This window comes from Schistocerca cancellata, chromosome 1 (assembly GCF_023864275.1).
Source record: "Schistocerca cancellata isolate TAMUIC-IGC-003103 chromosome 1, iqSchCanc2.1, whole genome shotgun sequence".
Classification (NCBI taxonomy): Eukaryota; Metazoa; Arthropoda; class Insecta; order Orthoptera; family Acrididae; genus Schistocerca; species Schistocerca cancellata.
The window spans coordinates 321,404,893-321,421,773 of record NC_064626.1 but is presented as its reverse complement, the minus strand read 5'-3'; the positions used below and the strand labels follow the sequence as shown (position 1 = coordinate 321,421,773).

General features: G+C 39.0%; 1 protein-coding gene across 2 annotated transcripts in view; it reads right to left on the bottom strand.

Annotated features, from left to right (window-relative positions):
• Positions 1–16,881, bottom strand: part of LOC126173067 (protein furry) — a 1,238,628-nt gene that overhangs the window by 152,225 nt on the left and 1,069,522 nt on the right. For both annotated transcript variants that reach the window (XM_049920928.1, XM_049920929.1), the window contains 2 exons: positions 13,207–13,367; positions 12,692–12,978 (listed from right to left, as the gene is read on the bottom strand). In XM_049920928.1, the coding sequence (XP_049776885.1) occupies positions 12,692–12,978; positions 13,207–13,367 (448 nt within the window). The remainder of the gene's footprint in view (positions 1–12,691; positions 12,979–13,206; positions 13,368–16,881) is intronic.

Here is a 16,881-nt window from a genome sequence, read left to right as displayed (position 1 = left end):
GACGTAAATGTCTGATCTTCTGGGCTCGAAATTCTTCATATGGTCGTCTGCAAAGAGTTGATTTTTAAATGAGAGTCAAACGCTCTGTGATTTAAGAAATTCGTCGTACACTCTCTCACATAGTTCAACATACATAAAAGAAAATTTACTTTAAAAGTAACGCTTTTCAAAGCAATATTCGCAATATTTTTCCATGACCTATTAGAAAGATACGTTTCAGCAGTTGCCAGAGAGCGCCAGATAACAGGTGTCACTGCACTTGCGCAGCTACGATGACGCAGGAAGCCCGCATGTTCTTACGTGTGAAACATTAAAAGATCTTGCATTAAAACGAATCTAATGTAAAAAACTGTCACGTCACACTCATTGGAGGCAAATTTGTTGTTAAGAAGCACTGCACAGTCTTCCTAAAGTCTTTGACACACTTTGCTGTTGGCAGACACTTGTATGAGCACTGTGTTTTGTTGTTGTATATGGCGCATTTTCTTTGCGACCTAAGTTTTATTTTCGTTTTTTTTCTCTTGTTCATGTTTTTTGGCGGCAGTATTATTCTGCAGAAGTGGGATACAGTAATTTTTTTTGTTAGAGTATTGCTTCTTACCAGTCAAAAATCACAAAAATTTAACTGAAAAGTAAAACAATGAAAAATTCCCAGAACTCAAAAAGATTCCCGGGTTTCTCCCGGTTTTCTCCCGGATGAAAAAATTCCCGGGTTTTTCCCAGATCTCCCGGTTGTCCCGGGTCGTAGACACCCTGTGCATTGAACTCCAATTACCCAAGCCAAGAATCTCTCTCTGTCACCACTCTATCAAGTGGTAAAGGAAAATAAAAATGTTGGCATTTATAAAGGAGTAGCAACTAAAGTATGGAGTACTACAGAAGAACAAAAGTTTAAAGGGATTGGATAAAAAGAGGACAGATTATCATGTGACATAATGGACTGATATTTGTACCAGATGCCAATTCTTTCAATACAGAAGAACATGGTTGATAAATTACAGTTGCCTGTTGGTATGTGTTGAAGCTAGGTGCCAAAAATGTATTTGTCAGTGCTGGCACACACAGAAAAGTTCATAGAATAGAACTATTTACAGAATGAAGAAAATCAGTGATGATAATTGCACATGGTATGCCAAGTAGAATGTAATCCTTACATCAACTGCATTGCAACCAACATATTCTGACCCTTAAGCCTACAACAGTTGCCTGTTGGTATGTGTTGAAGGTAGGTGCCAAAAATGTGCTGGCACAGACAGAAAGGTTCATAGAATAGACCTATTTACAGAATGAAGAAAATCAGTGAAGATAACTGCACATGGTATGCCAAGTAGAATGTAATCCTTACATCAACTGGACTGCAACCAACATATTCTGACCCTTAACATATAGCTTACCACCCAACCCCTCTTCACAAAAGGAAACACACACAAATTCATTCACACAAGCAAGTACACCTCACATACACCTAATCACCATCTCCAGCAGCTCAGACCAGAAACCAGCTATATGTGTGACTTTTAATTGTGCCTGTCTGCAACTCAACATATCATCTTTACGGTAACAATACATCTTTTCCTTATACTGTCGATATTCCAACCTTGAGTGTCCATTGTTTGATTCTTATTTCTATGCAGGTAACTGAGGAAACCATACAGTTTCCTTAGTTTGTTAACATGGTTGACATTTATCACTGCTTTAACAGAACTCAAAAGAAGAAGCAAATCAAGGATTAACTGTTCAAAAAAATTCAATGTCAAGGACCTAGGAGCTGTAAGGTATTGTCAACAGTGAGGTCGTCAGTTTCATTGGGTTAGAGAAGGATTGCCTAAAGCAATTTAGGAAAGTCACAGAAAACCTAAATCAGAATGGCCAGATGTGGGTTTGAACTGTTGTCCTCCAAAATGTGAGTCCAGTGTGCTAACTACTGTGCCACCTCACTCGGTATCATGCTGTGTTTGGTCCCTTCCCCCCTTTTCAAACCAACTAACCACACTGTATTGGAATGTTTATCCTAGTAGGCTGATGTCTCCAAGTTTTCACAAGTAACAAAATTGGTGACACACTTGTTATATGATAATTCCATTGCTTTCTGTGTGATATTCCATATATTTAATTATTTTTCTTTATCTTAGTTGCAATGAAAGCAATCTAATGTCAGTAGGCTGCATCCTCAAAGCTCCTCTTCAGGTAAGTGTCCAAGTTTTGCTCCAGTATAATGAAGTTGGACATTGATTATCCAGTTTCAGCCCTCTGGAGCTTTCATACTATTTTACACAGATCATTAAGATACAGGTAACTGTTAAGGAAGTGATTCAATTCTGTAAGAAAGGTATAGTAAAAAGTTACAAGAGTGTAGCCATGTACAACATGCTTAAAAAGATTATCATTCCACTGATACAATCCTGACTACCTTTAGCAACTCCATATCCTTATCAGAACACTTCACACAAAAGTCTGAAATGTTTTGCTGTTTTCAGAGTTCAGCAGAGGATAGTAGGATAATGCTGCAGGGGTGAATAGGCTTTAACTCTGTTATGCAGCACTGCTAGCAATACACATGTGGACTTCTTTCTACAAGGGGCGCAAATCCAGCAGGTTATACAGGGGAACTTCTGTGAAATGTGGAAAGTATGGCAAGAGTACAAACAAAATTGAAGGTGTGAGGATAAGTGTGAGTTGTGTTTGATAGCTCAATCAGTAAGAAAGGAACTAGTCTAGCTTGAAGTTCTAGTCTGATATACAGTTTTACTCTGTCTGGAAGTTTCACAACAGCATGCACATTACTATGTAATGAAAGATTCACACTCTAAACCAAGAAACGTTTAACCAGTAATAAAAGCACTGATTCTGATGCACTTTTAATTAAGGTAATGAATACAGAACTGTAAACACATAGGAACTTATATGGAAATGAGTACAACTAATTAAACATATCAAGACCAACTATATTCAAAATTAATTAGTAGAAGCTGGTTTGGTTGGTTGATTTGGGGAGCAAGGGGACTAAACTGCAGGGTCATCAGTCCCTTGTAGTAGAAGCAAAGAGATATATATTTTACAAGCAACTAGACACTAATATAGACTTAAGAACCATGGACCTTGCCAAGTTGGAATGGATTGTGTGCCTAAATGATACAGATAGTCATACCAAAGGTGTAACCACTATGGAGGGGTATCTGTGGAGAGGCCAGACTAAGCAGTCATTCTTTAAGAGGGAGAGCAGCCTTTTCAGTTGTTGCAGGGGCAATACACTGAGTAATTAACTGATCTGGCCTTGTAACATTAGCCAACATGACCTTGCTGGGCTCATACTACAAACGTCTGAAAGTGCACATGTCTGAAAGCAAGGGGAAACTACAGCCGTGACTTTTTTGCTTGGGGCATGAAGATGGGTAGGTTAGATAACAAATGAAGACATGCTGAATCAAATTGGGGAAAAAAGAAATTTATGGCCCAACTCATTTAAAAGAAGGGATCAGTTAACAGGACATATGAGGCATCAAGGAATTGTTAATTTGGTACTGGAAGGAAGTGTGTAGGGGTAAAGATTGTTGACCCAGATGTAGGCTTGAATACAGGAAGTAGGCTCATATGGGTGTGTGTTATGCTAGTCATACATAGGTGTACCTGCTTGCACAGGATAGACTAGCGAGGAGTGTTGCAACATACTAATCTTCAGACTGAAGACCACCACAACAACAAGAAACAAATCGTAAAAATTCCTTCTTGACAATTCCTAATTTATAGAAGAATGATGGTCTAGAAACCGGTATCATATATGCCATAAAAGGATATCAAATATATTTGCTATTACTAATGAAAGTACTTTCCTGTTTTATACAAATTATTCTGAAAATGGGCCACAGGTAATGAATCTTAAACCAATGGTAAGTTTCCAGAATGGGATTTTCACTCTGCAGCGGAGTGTGCACTGATATGAAAGTTCCAGGCAGATTACAACTGTGTGCCCGACCGAGACTCGAACTCAGGACCTTTGCCTTTCGTGGGCAAGTGCTCTACCATCTGAGCTACCGAAGCACGACTCATGCCCAGAGTGCTTCGGTAGCTCAGATGGTAGAGCACTTGCCCACGAAAGGCAAAGGTCCCAAGATCGAGTCTCGGTCGGGCACACAGTTTTAATCTGCCAGAAAGTTTCATATCAGCACACACTCCGCTGCAGAGTGAAAATCTCATTCTGGAAACAAGCCCCAGGCTGAGGCTAAGCCATGTCTCTGCAGTATCCTTTCTTTCAGGAGTGCTAGTTCTGCAAGGTTTGCAGGAGAGCTTCTGTAAAGTTTGGAAGGTAGGAGACAAGATACTGGCAGAAGTAATGCTGTGAGGGCCGGGCGTGAGTTGTGCTTCGGTAGCTCAGATGGTAGAGCACTTGCCCGCGAAAGGCAAAGGTCCCGAGTTCGAGTCACGGTTGGGCACACAGTTTTAATCTGCCAGGAAGTTTCAATGGTAAGTTAATAAATCATAAAAATATTCAACAGAACAGCCTCCCTATGTTGTTGTTGTTGTTGTTGTTGTGGTCTTCAGTCCAGAGACTGGTTTGATGCAGCTCTCCATGCTACTCTATGTGCAAGCTTCTTCATCTCCCAGTACCTACTGCAACCTACATCCTTCTGAATGTGTTTAGTGTATTCATCTCTTGGTCTCCCTCTACGATTTTTACCCTCCACGCTGCCCTCCAATACTAAATTGGTGACCCCTTGATGCCTCAGAACATGTCCTACCAACCGATCACTTCTTCTAGTCAAGTTGTGCCACAAATTTCTCTTCTCCCCAATTCTGTTCAATACCTCTTCATTAGTTATGTGATCTACCCATCTAATCTTCAGCATCCTTCTGTAGCACCACATTTCGAAAGCTTCTATTCTCTTTTTGTCTAAACTATTTATCATCCACGTTTCTCTTCCATACATGGCTACACTCCATACAAATACTTTCAGAAATGACTTCCTGACAGTTAAATCTATACTCAATGTTAACAATTTCTCTTCTTCAGAAACGTTTTCCTTGCCATTGCCAGTCTACATTTTATATCTCCTCTACTCTGGCCATCCTCAGTTATTCTGCTCATCTTATATCCTCCTTTCAAGACACTGTCCATTCCGTTCAGCTGCTCTTCCAGGTCCTGTGCTGTCTCTGACAGAATTACAATGTCATCGACGAACCTCAAAGTTTTAATTTCTTCTCCAAGGATTTGACTTCCTACTCTGAATTTTTATTTTGTTTCCTTTATTGTTTGCTCAATATACAGATTGAATAACATCGGGGATAGGCTACAACCCTGTCACACTCCCTTCCCAACCACTGCTTTGTTTTCATGTCCCTCGACTCTTATAACTGCCATCTGGTTTCTGTACAAATTGTAAATAGCCTTTCACTCCCTGTATTTTACCCCTGCCACCTTCAGAATTTGAATGAGAGTATTCCAGTCAACACTGTCAAGAACTTACTCTAAGTCTACAAATGCTAGAAATGTAGGTTTGCCTTTCCTTAATCTATTTTCTAAGATAAGTCGTAGGGTCAGTATTGCCTCACGTGTTCCAACATTTCTACGGAATCCGAACTGATCTACCCCGAGGTCGGCTTCTACGAATTTTACCATTCGTCTGTAAAGAATTTGTGTTAGTATTTTGAACCATGGCTTATTAAATTGATAGTTTGGTAATTTTAACATCTGCCAACACCTGATTTCTTTGGGATTGGAATTATTATATTCTTCTTGAAATCTGAGGGTATTTCACCTGTCTCATACATCTTGCTCACCAAATGGTAGAGTTTTGTCAGGGCTGGCTCTCCCAAGGCTGTCAGTAGTTCTAATGGAATGCTGTCTACTCCCGGGGCCTTGTTTCGACATAGATCTTTCAGTGCTCTGTCAAACTCTTCAAGCGGTATCATACCTCCCATTTCATCTTCATCTACATCCTCTTCCATTTCCATAATATTGTCAGACTCCCTACAACATGAGATTTTTTTTGTCACGTCCTTCTCCTTCTCTTCTCTTCTAAATAAAGAGTAAGTGGTGGTCTTAAATATAAAGGTTAATGCAGGCGATTGTGATGAAGACATGGAAGTGTAGTTACATTTGTTTTGCCACTGGTGGGGGAAAAAAATGTTGCAGTGCAGTGTTGGCATAGTGCCTAATACCCTTAAAAAACACTGAGGCCCACCTAGCTAGCCGGCCACTGTGGCCGAGCGGTTCTAGGTGCTTCAGTGCAGAACCGCGCTGCTGCTACAGTTGCAGGTTCGAATCCTGCCTCGGGCATGGATGTGTGTGATGTCCTTAGGTTAGTTACGTTTACGTAGTTCTAAGTCTAGGGGACTGATAACCTCAGATGTTAAGTCGCATAGTGCTTAGAGGTATTTGAACCACTTTTGAACCCACCCAGATCAAGAACCTATCTGCCAGATGGATTATCACTAATCACATCTCATAGCCTCATTAGACAGAGGTTCAGAAATTTAAGTGAAGATATTGATGCACATTCTAGTTATCAGGCACTGTATGTCACCAGCTCTCATCCCCTTTGCTTGCTAATATCTGCTGATGTAAATTCCATTCAGCTCTGGACTGAACGGATCAACACTAAACAGACATATTATAATATTGTACCCTGCCCACGACTTAATAACATACTATTTCTTTTTCTATCAATGTATTACGAGTTAAGGATATAATTTAAGCACTTAGTCAATGAACTGCGGTGGAAGTCAGCGAATATGTACGCCCAGAATAATGTGAGTGGCGTATCATTATTATTTGTGTTTTGTTCTATATAAGAATGCGTGCCCATCTTTTCTTCTTCTTCTTCTTCTTCTTCTTCTTTAATCGTGTACCTTTGTGACACCATCTTATGCTATCAGGCTCCTATTTTCTTCCATTTTGTTCAAATGAACTAAACTTGTACTCCTGTAAGGAATTTATTTAATCATTCCATTATTATCAACAATTGCAACTACGGATAGGATCTTATTATGAATACTTTATTCTTTCGCTCCAGAGATGAGCTAAGAATATTGTAATTTCCAAGTATTTCGTCGAAATACGGCACAATTCTTTGTTATGTTGAAAACTGTGAGAATTATTCACAAAGTGTTAGATTTCTGTATAAAAAACTTGTTTTGTTAAATAATAATTGTTAATTTTAATAATAACATACTAATAGTTATGTGTGATATTTAAGCAATAAAAATAACCAGTCTCATGCTCATATTTAAAAATAAAAAAATACGATAAGTACTTGAGATTTCATCAGTCTGCTATTTCAAGACAATTAGTTTGAAATATTTATTCAGTTACTGAATTATTACAAATATATGAATATACTTAAGTTTATTTTACACTCATTACAATTTACACTAGCTGAAGCATAAATTTCAATAATTCCACAATCGTATCCACCCATATTTATAAAATACCGAAGTCAAAGCTTTAGTATAATATGTTAATAGATATGGAGATGAAACTTGCATTGTCACACTGGAATTACCATCTTCAAGATGAGTAACTTGTTTAAGAGTCATATGTATGCAAATATCTTCCAGTTAAAATTTGGATTAAAAGAATGGGGTCTCTGAACTATAACTTTTACAAAAATCATAAGATCACAATTAACAAAGCACATCTTGTAACATGGGGAAAACATGTGAGCACCTGATATGTCGTAGTACCATTTTTGTATATTTAAAGCCAGTTACCAATGTTGCACCACATTCATATTTCATCAAGATCTGCTTAGATATTTGTTAAGCTTTTGTCAGACAGTACTTCATAACACATAACTGCATCATGTGCAAAAGGTTGGGGATCACTCACAATAGTGGTTTCAAGATGGTGTCTAGTGCAGTTGTGTATGATTTTCAGGAGAATAAAGCTACAGTTCTGCAGAAAAATGAATTTGCGAGAACTGTAATAGTGAATTTGTGAAACTAAACAAACGCATTTCAAGTTTATAAAAGACTGCCCATGAAAGGCAAAGGTCCAAGGTTGAAGTTGCTGCCTGGCACACAGTTTTTATCTGCTAGAAAGTTTCAAATCAGCATACACTCTACTGCAGAGTGACAATTCCCCAAGCTGTAGCTAAGCCATGTCTCCACAATATCCTTTCTTCCAGGAGAGCTAGTACCACAAGTTTTGTAGAAGAACTTACATGGAGCTTGGAAGGTAAGAGATGAGGTACTGGCAAAGTAAAGCTGGGAAGATGGGATGTGAGTCATGCTGGGGTGGGTCCGTTAGTAGAGCACTTGCCCACGAAAGGCAAATGTCTCCGATTTGAGTTCTGATCTGGCACAGAGTTTTAATCTGTCAAGAAGTTTCAAGGTTAACAAACTCTGTAAGAGCGAGGAGGTGACAGCTACAAAGTGTACACCATAAACTCCAAATTAGAAGCACGGTGAAGCCAGGAGCAAGAACAAAAAAACATTGTACAAGACATGGATTTAGAAGGCAGAATGTTGAACACCAATAATTTTGTTGTTAGTATAACAGGTACAAATGATGTGGTGTTTAATGAAGTTGATACCTCGTTAACAGAATCTTCCATCGGTTCTAAAGCACTGTTGTAGAGCAAAAGCAAACTGGTGCTTCTCATTTATTAAGATGATATCTGTATTGGAGGCTTGACTAAATTTCTAGAATGAAACAAATTCAAAAACACTACTGTTGCTACCATTCCACATTGTCATAATTTAATATACAACTCATGTGTTAACAAGGAGAAAAGAACAACAAATGTAATAATTAAATTATTAAGTTCAAGATATGAAAAATGTTTGATTCTATATATAAGTACATTTGATAAAAGCACACACATTGAACATCGATTACATCTGGACTATGATGGTAAGTGTTTTTGTGTGAAAAAATAAGGAAAATTATGATAGAAAAGATCAAACTGAGTAGCTTAATAAATGAAAACAGTTCATTTACAAATGAATCCAAAACCTAAAATATCACCACATGCAGCAGAAGCAGTAGTTCATCCCACACTCTAAAGGAAGGATTAGATTAGATTATTTTTTCGTTCCATAGATCCGTGCTGAGGAGATCCTTGTGGATGTGGAACATGTCAATTTAAAAAAAAAAAAACAGCTGAAATAACAATACTAATAGTATGAATATATACAATACATCATTTGCTTCTATTAAAAAATTCGTCAATGGAGTAGGAGTTGGCCACAAGTAAGTCTTTCAGGCTCCTTTTAAACTGATATTTATTTGTAACTAAATATTTTATGTTTGCTGGCAAATTATTGCTTTCATATCCACAATTTCAATTCTTATGATACCCATTAACATCCGAATGCTAACTTTGGTGCCACTGATAACCTCCACAAATGAGTAAAATTTCTTTGTTTGTTTATTTTATTTATTTATTTTTGTGTACCATGAGTCCCTGATGTGTGTGTATCGCTCAGACATAGAATATGTGAGTTTTCAAATAAATCTTTCAATAATACAGGGTTATTACAAATGATTGAAGCGATTTCACAGCTCTACAATAACTTTATTATTTGAGATATTTTCACAATGCTTTGCACACACATACAAAAACTCAAAAAGTTTTTTTAGGCATTCACAAATGTTCGATATGTGCCCCTTTAGTGATTCGGCAGACATCAAGCCGATAATCAAGTTCCTCCCACACTCGGCGCAGCATGTCCTCATCAATGAGTTTGAAAGCATCGTTGATGCGAGCTCGCAGTTCTGGCACGTTTCTTGGTAGATGAGGTTTAAACACTGAATCTTTCACATAACCCCACAGAAAGAAATCGCATGGGGTTAAGTCGGGAGAGCGTGGAGGCCATGACATGAATTGCTGATCATGATCTCCACCACGACCGATCCATCGGTTTTCCAATCTCCTGTTTAAGAAATGCCGAACATCATGATGGAAGTGCAGTGGAGCACCATCCTGTTGAAAGATGAAGTCGGCGCTGTCGGTCTCCAGTTGTGGCATGAGCCAATTTTCCAGCATGTCCAGATACACGTGTCCTGTAACGTTTTTTTCGCAGAAGAAAAAGGGGCCATAAACTTTAAACCGTGAGATTGCACAAAACACGTTAACTTTTGGTGAATTGCGAATTTGCTGCACGAATGCGTGAGGATTCTCTACCGCCCAGATTTGCACATTGTGTCTGTTCACTTCACCATTAAGAAAAAATGTTGCTTCATCACTGAAAACAAGTTTCGCACTGAATGCATCCTCTTCCATGAGCTGTTGCAACCGCGCCGAAAATTCAAAGCGTTTGACTTTGTCATTGGCTGTCAGGGCTTGTAGCAATTGTAAATGGTAAGGCTTCTGCTTTAGCCTTTTCCGTAAGATTTTCCAAACCGTCGGCTGTGGTACGTTTAGCTCCCTGCTTGCTTTATTTGTCGACTTCCGCGGGCTACGCGTGAAACTTGCCCACACACGTTCAACCGTTTCTTCGCTCACTGCAGGCCGACCCGTTGATTTCCCCTTACAGAGGCATCCAGAAGCTTTAAACTGTGCATACCATCGCCAAATGGAGTTAGCAGTTGGTGGATCTTTGTTGAACTTCGTCCTGAAGTGTCGTTGCACTGTTATGACTGACTGATATGAGTGCATTTCAAGCACGACATACGCTTTCTTGGCTCCTGTCGCCATTTTGTGTCACTGCGCTCTCGAGCACTCTGGAGGCAGAAACCTGAAGTGCGGCTTCAGCCAAACAAAACTTTATGAGTTTTTCTACGTATCTGTGGTGTGTTGTGACCATATGTCAATGAATGGAGCTACAGTGAATTTATGAAATTGCTTCAATCATTTGTAATAGCCCTGTATTATGCTGTGGTAGTTGTTGAAGGCATTATGCTCTGCTCTATTGACAGCTAAATGTGTTTCAATTAGCATTCTCTATCTTCAGGCTTAATACTTTGTTTTATGCCTATTACGCAGATATTGTTGTTTTTAGAAATTGACTGTATAGCATGGCAAATCCATCATTAACTGCTCTGCTAGGTACACATTCATCCACGACTTAGCCACTTATTCTTTCAATCAATTCTTCTACATGCTCCTGCCCAGAGGTAAGGGTTCTGACATTCACTATGAGATATGACATGACTGTTTCTTAATCTAGTTTATTAAACACGCAAATTGCAAATCTTTCTATTTGTTTCAGCTACTTTCTGTATTTTTGCAATCAGTCTTGTCACAACTATTTGATGGTCACTGTTACCAGTTTCAACATGGGCATCCTCAAAAGTGTCAGGTTTGTTTGCTGCTATTACATCTAATATATCCCACCATGACTGAGCTTCAAAACTATCTGCCCCAAGTAGCTTCCAGAGAAATCATTTAGTATTTAGTAGAATGTCTTGTCACACTCACCACTTACAAAATCGTCATTTTCCCTGTCTATTGTTGGATGATCTAAGTCTCCTCCAATAATGACAGGATGACTGTGGAACATATGTATTGGCAAGTTTAAAAAATCTCTAAAGTTTTGGTTACATCTGGGAGGGAATCTGGTGGTTGATAGAAAATCCTAATTATAAGTTTGGGTCCACCATTAATACTGAATCTGGCCTGAACAATTTTGCAAGAAACTTCAATTTTTATCCAGGAGGATTTGATTTCCCATTTATTTGGTCACTTAGTAATACTGTATATCTGAAATACATTAACCCTATCAGTACCATTAAACATCATGTTGTTATATCACAATATACTTAAGTGTTGACAGAAATAAATGCCAGGCATACATTTATGTATTTCTTATATTTGATACCAAGTGGCACAGTGGGTAAGACATTGGCCTCACATTAGCGAGCACAGCAGCTTGAATCCCTGTCCTGCTACCCAGGTTTAGCCCTTCCACTGTTTCCATAATTTTTTTGAGGTAAATTTCAGGAGGATCCATTAGAAAAAAAAAACAAGGGCAAATTTATCACCAAATCTGAAATGCTTCATCTCAGATGACCTGATTGTCAGTGTGAGATCAGACCTTTGCCTTTCTTTCTTTCTTATATTTGACATATTAACTTAGTATATGTGATGTGATGTGATGTGATGTAATCTAATGTAATACTGCCAGAATAATCATTCAAGTCATGTGATATACTAGCCATATTACTCTATTTATCCAAAGTATCTAAATTGTAGAGTATGATTTTGTGTAAAAAGTTAAAAAGACAGAACTGAACAAGACAAATAAAAATCCATTGTATTTTTAATATTCATAGGTATGCTTAGCTGACTCGTTCTTTCCTTTCTGAATCAGTATGTATGGAAATATTGTGTCTAAGTTTTTGAAACGAATTTTGAAAAATAGACCTCCAAAAGTCCACATGTATTATGAAAAATGTTTTACAAATTACAATGGATAATATACAATAAGTTCCACATGTCAGCCCAATATTTCATGGTATGAGACTACTTAAGCATTGTGGCACCTTTATTGTATGTCAAGAAGAACTTACTTATATTCCATATATTTATTTTACTTATTTATTTGGAATTTAGTCCTATGTGTCTTTGAATTTGAAATGCATTTACAGTAACAATATAAACCAGACATATTACATCAGAATTTAACACTTTCTGTGCATGTTATCACACAAATTATTTTAAAAAAATGTGTTGTCACTAAAAGGAAACTTACATGAAAATCCTAAGAAATCATTAGAATTGAATGAAATAAGTGCTCAATTTCCATTTACCTGTGAAGATATGTGAAAGAACAGGAAGGGCAGGAGTAGGCAATCCCAAGCCAAGTTGTCCTGTTTTACAGTTGAGAAGAATGTGAGCAACAGTCAAATGGTCACAGTGATCTGCTAAAGCTACCAAAAGGTTTAGCAGCAGCATACGGCAGTGCTCATGTACAAGTTGTCTGCTGTGATCCAATCCCAAAAAAAGGATATGTAGCATCAGAGGTACATGGATTGACCAGTCCAGATCCACACCATCTACTACAACATCCACCAGTAGCATAACAGCCACATTGCACCTGTTGAAGAATTATTGATGTTTATTATGAGCACAAATCAGATCACAAAGTGTTGCTCTCAACGACCAGTGTGTCCATACATACTCTTTGTATTATTATTATTATTATTATTATTATTATTATTATTAAGGATGCTGCTTATGAGTATCAATTGTAAACAAAGCATTTTATTACAACATTATGGTTTTCAGAAGACGTAAAATTATTAGAAATAAAACTATATCATACCTGTGAAATCCACTAATAGGCTGTGAACTATCTGGCAGGTACTCTGTAAGAGGAGCAAAGTACCCTCCGTACTCTGGCATTGGAAGTGGATGTGGCTGTGGTATGTCAAACCTATCAATTGGTGCAGTTCGTAAACAGTAACCATCCTCTGTGGCGATTAACTAGAACCAAATTTTTAAGAAGAAAATAGTTGAATTAATTGTGTATATCCTGAGCAAGTGTACAAATATGCATCAAAGTTCCAGTGAAAGTTTATACCAAATTAATGTGAAAATCCAGCCTCAGGGACATTCTGCTTACTTTCAATTTGGGAGGATAGGGGGGGAGCAAGGACTCAACAATGGCAATAGTATTTTCCAAATACTGAAGTTTGTTCTAAGAATTATACACTCCTGGAAATGGAAAAAAGAACACATTGACACCGGTGTGTCAGACCCACCATACTTGCTCCGGACACTGCGAGAGGGCTGTACAAGCAATGATCACACGCACGGCACAGCGGACACACCAGGAACCGCGGTGTTGGCCGTCGAATGGCGCTAGCTGCGCAGCATTTGTGCACCGCCGCCGTCAGTGTCAGCCAGTTTGCCGTGGCATACGGAGCTCCATCGCAGTCTTTAACACTGGTAGCATGCCGCGACAGCGTGGACGTGAACCGTATGTGCAGTTGACGGACTTTGAGCGAGGGCGTATAGTGGGCATGCGGGAGGCCGGGTGGATGTACCGCCGAATTGCTCAACACGTGGGGCGTGAGGTCTCCACAGTACATCGATGTTGTCGCCAGTGGTCGGCGGAAGGTGCACATGCCCATCGACCTGGGACCGGACCGCAGCGACGCACAGATGCACGCCAAGACCGTAGGATCCTACGCAGTGCCGTAGGGGACCGCACCACCACTTCCCAGCAAATTAGGGACACTGTTGCTCCTGGGGTATCGGCAAGGACCATTCGCAACTGTCTCCCTGAAGCTGGGCTACAGTCCCGCATACCGTTAGGCCGTCTTCCGCTCACGCCCCAACATCATGCAGCCCGCCTCCAGTGGTGTCGCGACAGGCGTGAATGGAGGGACGAATGGAGACGTGTCGTCTTCAGCGATGAGAGTCGCTTCTGCCTTGGTGCCAATGATGGTCGTATGCGTGTTTGGCGCCGTGCAGGTGAGCGCCACAATCAGGACTGCATACGACCGAGGCACACAGGGCCAACACCCGGTATCATGGTGTGGGGAGCGATCTCCTACACTGGCCGAACACCACTGGTGATCGTCGAGGGGACACTGAATAGTGCATGGTACATCCAAACCGTCATCGAACCCATCGTTCTACCATTCCTAGACCGGCAAGGGAACTTGCTGTTCCAACAGGACAATGCGCATCCGCATGTATCCCGTGCCACCCAACGTGCTCTAGAAGGTGTAAGTCAACTACCCTGGCCAGCAAGATCTCCAGATCTGTCCCCCATTGAGCATGTTTGGGACTGGATGAAGCGTCCTCTCACGCGGTCTGCACGTCCAGCACGAACGCTGGTCCAACTGAGGCGCCAGGTGGAAATGGCATGGCAAGCCGTTCCACAGGACTACATCCAGCATCTCTACGATTGTCTCCATGGGAGAATAGCAGCCTGCATTGCTGCGAAAGGTGGATATACACTGTACTAGTGCCGACATTGTGCATGCTCTGTTGCCTGTGTCTATGTGCCTGTGGTTCTGTCAGTGTGATCATGTGATGTATCTGACCCCAGGAATGTGTCAATAAAGTTTCCCCTTCCTGGGACAATGAATTCACGGTGTTCTTATTTCAATTTCCAGGAGTGTATCTGGTGTTAGTTCTAGAGTATCATGCAGAGACCACTTGGTAATTTAAAAAATGTGTGTGTGTGTGTGTGTGTGTGTGTGTGTGTGTGTGTGTGTGTGTGTGTGTGTGTGTGTTTGTTTTCATTAATGTCCTTTCTCATTACCACTATTCCTCTTTTCTCAAAAATTGTGCAAAACTTGAATGTAACACTAGGACCAAAAACAACCTTAAGAGTATAATGTTAATACAGAAAGGAGTCAGATGCATGTGTATACATGTATTCAACAATGTGGCAGAGCATGTTACATGTCTTCTATGCAATGTGGTGAAATTTAAGACAGAATTAAAGAAATTTTTATACGGTAACTCATCCTACTCCACTGAAGATTATCTTCACAGAAACTATAAAAATTTATGCTTTAGGTAATTTTATAATTAATATTAGCACCTTAAAAGAATAGTATTTCATAATGTTAAGTAATTTCATTGCCTTGCACTTAAATAGCATGAACATCTTTGACAACAGGAAGGAAAAGCAGTTGATGCAGATAACTGTTAGTTTAATTTTATGACAGCTGAAAGACAAACCAGTGCAGTATACACTTATTTACAGATTAAAAAGTAGACGGGGCTTGGAAACAGGTCATGGATTGATACAAAAAGATGAAAATGAGTGACTAGGAAGTATAATTTCTGTAGTAATAAGACCTGTTCAAAAGCATTTTTTTCACGATTCTCCTACATAGTAGATATGCACCATTCATCACCGACAGGAAAAAAGGAAGTCATCTATATACATTTGACTTGCCCTCTACATACATTTACATTCCTATCATGACTCACACTGCAACATTACACAAACTGAAGAGAAAACTAATCAGATAAGGAAAATACAATGAATTTCTCCATAAGCAGAGCAGACAAGAGGAAAAAATAAGACTGTACATTGAGCAAGTGTATTGTCTTTATACAAAATAGTAATAATTATCAAGAAAAGTGTGATGATTCAAATAAGTAGAGAGTAATGTGTGATGGTGAGGTGACATTACAATGGGAAACAATGATAATAAAAAACGGAAAGAAATGATATGATGAGGATATCTCCTGTCTTTAATACAGATTTAATAGAGGATTAAAAACAGTGGCTGTTATACACAGCATGTAAGGCAGGGTTGCTCAAAGTCACTATCAATATTTAAAAGACCTTTGAAGAGCTGGATGAATTTTTCTATCTTTGGAGCAGAAGAGATAAAAAAGGAAGATGCAAGAAAGACTTAATAGTAAAGCTTGCACCAGTGAATGGGCTTCCTGTAAAAATAAACAACTACTAACAACCAAAAAGATAAACACTGAGACAAAAAAAAAAAAAAAAAAAATTTCACGGCAAGCTATTTTTGGAGCACAGTTCTTTAAGTGTACTATAGGTAAGAAAGCTGTTAGATGAACAGAAGCTTTTCAAATACAATGTTTTAGGAGACTGTTGCAGATGGATTGATTGAGTAAGGAACATAGACTTCCTGCAATGACCAAAAGAGAAAAAAAGTGTAACAAAGAACACAATGAAATGAGCAATTGAGCACATTTCCCAACAAAAGTTGTTGCTGAAATCAGCAGCTGAAGGGATGGTAGAGAGAAAGAACTGCTTACCAAAATGAAGAGGACAGCTGCCAAGTGACAGGAATGGAGAGCTGCATTAAACCAACTTTAGAGTTTATGACCAAAATGACAATTTTATTCTATACTTATGACATACAATATACATAACTGTAGAAGCACAACCAATTTTTTTTTATAAAATCAATAAAAATACATAATGCAAAACTAGAAACTTCAGGTTGGAATGCCAAGAATATTAGGACAAGGATAGATTGCTATTCACTGTAAA